Here is a 6,008-nt window from a genome sequence, read left to right on the forward strand (position 1 = left end):
CTTGTCTGGTTTTGCCAGAATTCCACAAACTGATTTCAGATTTCTTGCTTTTTTAACCATTCTAGTTGAAACCATGAATTCTGAGGCAGTTATTTCAATAGACCAGCTGTTTGGTGCTAAAGTTAATATTTGCAGTTTTTCTACATGATTTGCTGAAACTTGGACTTTGTTTTTCAACTCGTTTAGCAGGTCATCATAATCAGAACATTTGTCACATTTCTGACTGGCAAAAGGTTGAGTTACAAACTCATTTAGGTCTAAGCCAGCAGCAACTGCAAGATGATAAAGTATTTTGCACTCGCCTGATTTTGCGCTTGGTGTAGCCTCGTACATCACTTTTGAACTTTAATGGAGAAATACCAAGAGATGTCAAACTTGTGTTCAACTTGCCAGAAATGTCACTGTGTTCATCATCTGCTGTTGTTGATGATAAAGAATCAGCAGCTCTGTTACCGACGTCTTTTCGACAAGATGGACAGTTTCTGACCCGGCACAAATATTTTGCTTGTTAAGGCCTTTAGCTGGGCTGCTAGTGAGTCATCCAGCACTCTTAAGCCCCTTTTTGCATTATGACCACCTTTGGAAAATGGGTTACAGCAGGTTCTTTGCCAAAATTCAAAACTTTTTCAACAGTAAGGATTCATGATGAAGGCAAATAGTTGATCCAGCATCGAAAAGTTGACCAGAATGCTCTTGTAACAACTTCTGTTGATCAGGCAGAAGCTCTTCAGGGTAACTTCAGACGCTTGGGTGCTGGAAGTCATCAGAAACGGCTACAAGCTAGAGTTCTGCCGACCCTTAAGAGACGGGTTTGTACTCTCTCCCTGCAAGTCTCCGGTCAAAGCTGTGGCAGTAAATGACACTCTGATGTACTTGAACAGCCAACTGAGCAAAGTGGAAATTCATCTGATCTTTCTGGATCCATTGATGACCATTAGCATCAGTTCAAACGCATTTATTCTTGCAATCAGGTTTTCAATGGGTAAAATTTTACTTCAGTCTAAAGTGATTAATATCTTCATTTGTGGCATTTAATTCAATATAAATGAGCCTGTCGGTGCAGGTGCGAGTTTCTTCAACAAGAAGTATGTATACAATGGTTTCCACCCTGTTTTTTAGTTTACTTGAACACAGTTTTATAACATAATGTGTTCTTTATTTTAAAAAATTGGTGCTTTTTGAAAGAATCACTTTTACTACACTTGTATCAAGGGTGTAGTGAAGAAATCACAGGCTGCTGCCCGCAAACATTTGAGGGCATTTTTGCAATCCTTATATGAAGAGACTCCAAAATGAAAACTACATATTCTGATAGAAGGAAATCTGCTCTTTCTAATGGTGCTAAAAGAAAAAATATAGAAGCTGTCCCCACTGGAGATCAAGGGCATCAAAGATAGCCCAAAATGGGCAAAAATGCTTTTTATACCAACTTTGAATGCTTATAATTTTTCAACCACTTGAAGGAAAGTGCTGCAAATTGGAATGCCTCATTACAGCCGTGCATTTAGTACACCTACCAAAAATCAACCTGAAAGGCCAACTAGTTTAGAAACTACAGCAGCCTCAACATCGCTGTAAATTGATTTTTGCCGGTTTTTTTTTTTTTTTTTTTTTTGCAAAGTTTGAGCCTAAACCATTCAAAATGTAAGAGGACTAGGAACATGGGGTTTTGCCAGTTCATTAAGCCCTAAAAGTAGTGCAGGTTCTCCAAATATCCCCCTTGTACTACTAAAACGTCCAGTTTTACAGCTTCTGGAAGTTGGCCCAAAATGTCATTTTTGCTCAGGCGACATTTTGCAACCCTTTACTTGAGGTCCTCTAGAACCTCCAATTGTTAGTCTTTTGAACTAAAATTTTGCACAGCTTAGTTTTTTTTATCATAAAGAAACTATGTACCAAATTTCATCAAAATCTGAGATGGTGAGGTGGGGACCCCTGGTCCACTTGACACGGAATGACTCTTGATTTTATAATACACATCCCCTATGTTCTAAATTTGGCAATTAATCAAGTGTTTGAAACATTAGTCATATCCCCTCACAAAAATTAAACTTCTAACCTGGCTATAAACTAGGCGGTTTCCATAAAAACACACATACCAATGTAAACATCTTCAATTAATATAACAAAAAGTATTTTATACTGTAATTTGTAAGTTAAGGCATACCTTGGATATAATAACCATCTCGAAGACCACCAAATTTCTCCTGACCAGCTGTATCCCATACATTAAATTTAATTGGGCCTCTGTTAGTGTGGAACACTAGAGGATGAACTTCAACACCCAGTGTAGCTGTAATAAGAGTTTAGAAAGAGAAAACACTGAAAACTGAATACAAAATTAACAGTTTCAAGATTCATTTAGACCAGTTCAGAAGTCATGTTACAAAGTATTTATAAATAGGGCCGTGGAGTCGAAGTAATTTTGGTTAGAGTTGCAGTCAGTAAAAATGTACCAACACCAGCTTCAAAATAAGTTTACCATATATTATAATGTAATTTGTTTTAATTTTTGAGAAGTTTTTATTGAAAACCAAAAGACATGGATACAAAACAAACACCAAAACAGACCACAGTTAACAAGAGAACTAAATGATAAAGAGAGGAAAAAAAATGTCTACCCCTGCCCCATTAAGCAATTATGCAAAACTGTAGAACTCAAACATTTTTCAAATTTGAAGAAATTCATCCCCAAGCCCACCCATCCACCCAATCCTGCCCTACCCCCAACCCTAAAAGTCCAGAATAGAAGAATACAAAGTAAATTATAAGTTCATCAATCAGGCTGAACGTCTCAGAAAAGGTTCCCCAAATGGCCTCCACTTATTTAAGGAACGATGAGAAGCTAAAGTATAACACAACTTATTAAGCCATTTCACCATCGGGCAAGTTTTTATGATTATACAGGTATGTCCTGGATTGTACTTTAGATCCAGAACAAAAAATGTAAAGCCTAATATCAGCACAAGTCAGAGTAGGACAATAGAAAAGAAGGTTTGGTGTACCAGCTCTACAGTCCTTTTATAGATACACACTGGCTGACTTGTACCATTGTACTCTTTAGACATCCAGCTCAATTTATACATGTTTTATGTACATTAAATGAAGTCAACCCATGGCACATACAAGCATGAGAAACTAGTACAACCCTACAGCATCCTCATCCCTCAAATACACAAAACAGATATAGTCAAGCTCTTAAAACCATTCAACTCTTTCATTCCTCAGTTCCAATTAGCTCATGAGCCTTCATTCAGAGCTACCAGGCATTCCCCCCCCCCCACCCACCTTTATAGCTCCTGATCACCCTTTTTCTATAGTTTAGATTTGTAATACGGGTAGTCTCGATATCCTTCCTTAAAAAGCAGTCAGAGAAATACTTGAATCAGGTACCACTGCTCTACAATGACCAGGATTTTGACATCTACTGGCTCAATGAGCAGAAATCAGGTCTAGCAGGCTACAGCCATGTCATTAGGCCCTCAGGTTGGCAGATCAAAAAAAAAAAAAAAAGGCAATTGATAAAATACATTTTCACTGTAATGTTTACTTGTAATAGTCATTTTACTTTGTTATATTAAGCGCAAATCAGACAATCCATCAAGGAGTGCAACTGTTACTAGGGCAAGGACAACGAATACAAGGTTAAGAGCTTTACTACCTTCAGAATTCCAGCAATGGTTTTAAAAAATAGCTTTCACATACCTACATATTTCTTCTCAAATTCACCAGTCAAGTGACGTTTCACAAAAGTAGTCTTGCCAGTACCACCATCCCCAACCAAGACAAGCTGTTAGAGAAAAAAAAAGCAAAGCAAACTGCTAAGGGACAGTTTCGATAAACCTCCAAAGTAACTACTCATCCCCTATCCTTACCCCAAAAGGGTTCAAAACTAGCCTAAATATTTGATGTATCAACTACAACAGCACACAAGATTCTTTCGAGTTCCAGCACAAAAGTTTATAAGCTGTTCAGGGACCAAAAAAAAAGCCAGTAAGCGGAAAGGTACTTCGGGTGTACCCACACACCGATTCTGGATATCCATTGGGACACACCTAGCTAAGTTTTCAGGATACCCTCAATGAATACATAATAGATTTGCATACCATGGAGGTAGGGCATGGAAATCTCTCTCACGCATATTTTGTGGGTATCCTGAAAATCTGAATGGCCAGGTATGTCCTGAGGACTGGGTTGAGAACACCTGCACTTAACTATGACACCACACTACCCATCCTGGGGAAGAGGGATCATGCAGCATTCCGTTTTTATCCATCACCACAAAATGAAAGTATCCAAGGCATAATTTAAACATACTGTAGCAAAGTATGTATATACTTGAGAAAAGTAGTGTATTAAAGTTTTCCACTGTTAACTCTAGGACTAAGCACCAAGCCTTCCCATAGTACTTTTACATGCAGCTCTAATGAAGCTACTAATAAATGGGAAAATAGCTAGTACTGTTCTAAAAATAAAAACAAAAAACAGAACAAGTCATATAGACCAATTAATCCTACCTAAACCATTTATTTAGTCACTATATTTAAACAGATGAGAACACTACTTTAAACAAGCAACCACATACATGATCTCACCTTAAACTGAACTTGTGGGTCTACTTGAGCTGCCATGCTGGTGTTCCTGCAAAGAAAATCAGTTTTAATAAAAGCCTAAAGTCTGAATATGAAGTTACCACTGTACAACTGATCTGACAGAAGTGTTAACCCCGCCCCCTACCTTTCACTGAGCTGAAACATGCGGACAACCTGAGACCAAGCACCAGTTCGTACTATTTAAACTGTTTTGTTCCTTCACTGGCATGATGAAAGGGTAAACAACTACAAAGAACTTTGGCAAAGATGTATTAAATTAGTCCAATAAAAAAGGTTTGCCTTCTATTTCAACATAGCCAAGTGGACTAACACAATTTTCCTGCTCTTTACCGTTAAGAATCTGTACAGGCAGCAGAAAGGAAAACTATACATCCTCTGCTACTTCTAGAAGAATCAGACGAAGTCCATCCTTCATAAACAATAATGCCCCGAGAGTGCTCTATGTTAGAACAATGGGGCAACGGAAAGGCCTAAATATCCGTCACCATAAACTAACCTGTGAACCCCACCTCCCATGGGAATGTGCGTCCACAAAGGAGAACCAACCTCAACTATACGAATTAAGTATTACTATCGGACACAAAGGAGGGGGTGGGGAGGAGGCTTCAATCAGCGCCGCAGGAAAGACCTGCATGAAGCCGATGAATGAGTTCTAATGGCGGACACGCTTTCCTCTATTCCCCACCCCAGACAGCGCTTACAACGATCCACACAACCGAACCGGATTCAAGTTCCCGGCCATCAGGCGAATGACACCGAACCCCCCCCCCCCAAGCACTTCTGGCTCCTCACATAGCTACTTTTGGGCACGCATTGCGCTGAAAACGTTTTCACCATTGGGCAACTCTACACTCCTACCCGCCATAGAAAGTGTAGAAAGATGAGAGCTAATGACATAAGTCATCTTGGACCGAGCAATGAAGAGCGACACCAAATATCCAGCCCCAACGTTAGACCACTCAGGGAAAGAAGGGTTCGGATTTGGAGATATATTAACCCTGCCAGAAACGAGAGGAAAACCCAGGCAAGTTCCCTTCCCTGTGTAGCTGCTTCTCCCGACCGTTCTCGGGGCATTATTGTTTATGAAGGATGGACTTCGTCTGATTCTTCTAGAAGTAGCAGAGGATGTATAGTTTTCCTTTCTGCTGCCTGTACAGATTCTTAACGGTAAAGAGCAGGAAAATTGTGTTAGTCCACTTGGCTATGTTGAAATAGAAGGCAAACCTTTTTTATTGGACTAATTTAATACATCTTTGCCAAAGTTCTTTGTAGTTGTTTACCCTTTCATCATGCCAGTGAAGGAACAAAACAGTTTAAATAGTACGAACTGGTGCTTGGTCTCAGGTTGTCCGCATGTTTCAGCTCAGTGAAAGGTAGGGGGCGGGGTTAACACTT

At 39.4% G+C, this 6,008-nt stretch overlaps 1 protein-coding gene across 1 annotated transcript in view; it reads right to left on the reverse strand.

The window, feature by feature from the left end:
• The window catches only part of LOC115480456 (GTP-binding nuclear protein Ran), a 29,790-nt gene extending 25,092 nt beyond the window's left edge, over nt 1-4,698 (reverse strand). The window contains exons 1-3 of the mRNA XM_030219143.1: nt 4,596-4,698; nt 3,706-3,790; nt 2,168-2,293 (exon numbers count right to left, since the gene is read on the reverse strand). Of these exons, the coding sequence (XP_030075003.1) occupies nt 2,168-2,293; nt 3,706-3,790; nt 4,596-4,631 (247 nt within the window). The 5' untranslated portion in view covers nt 4,632-4,698. The remainder of the gene's footprint in view (nt 1-2,167; nt 2,294-3,705; nt 3,791-4,595) is intronic.
• Between the last annotated feature and the right edge of the window lie 1,310 nt (nt 4,699-6,008).

Source organism: Microcaecilia unicolor, chromosome 11 (assembly GCF_901765095.1).
Source record: "Microcaecilia unicolor chromosome 11, aMicUni1.1, whole genome shotgun sequence".
NCBI classification, from domain to species: Eukaryota; Metazoa; Chordata; class Amphibia; order Gymnophiona; family Siphonopidae; genus Microcaecilia; species Microcaecilia unicolor.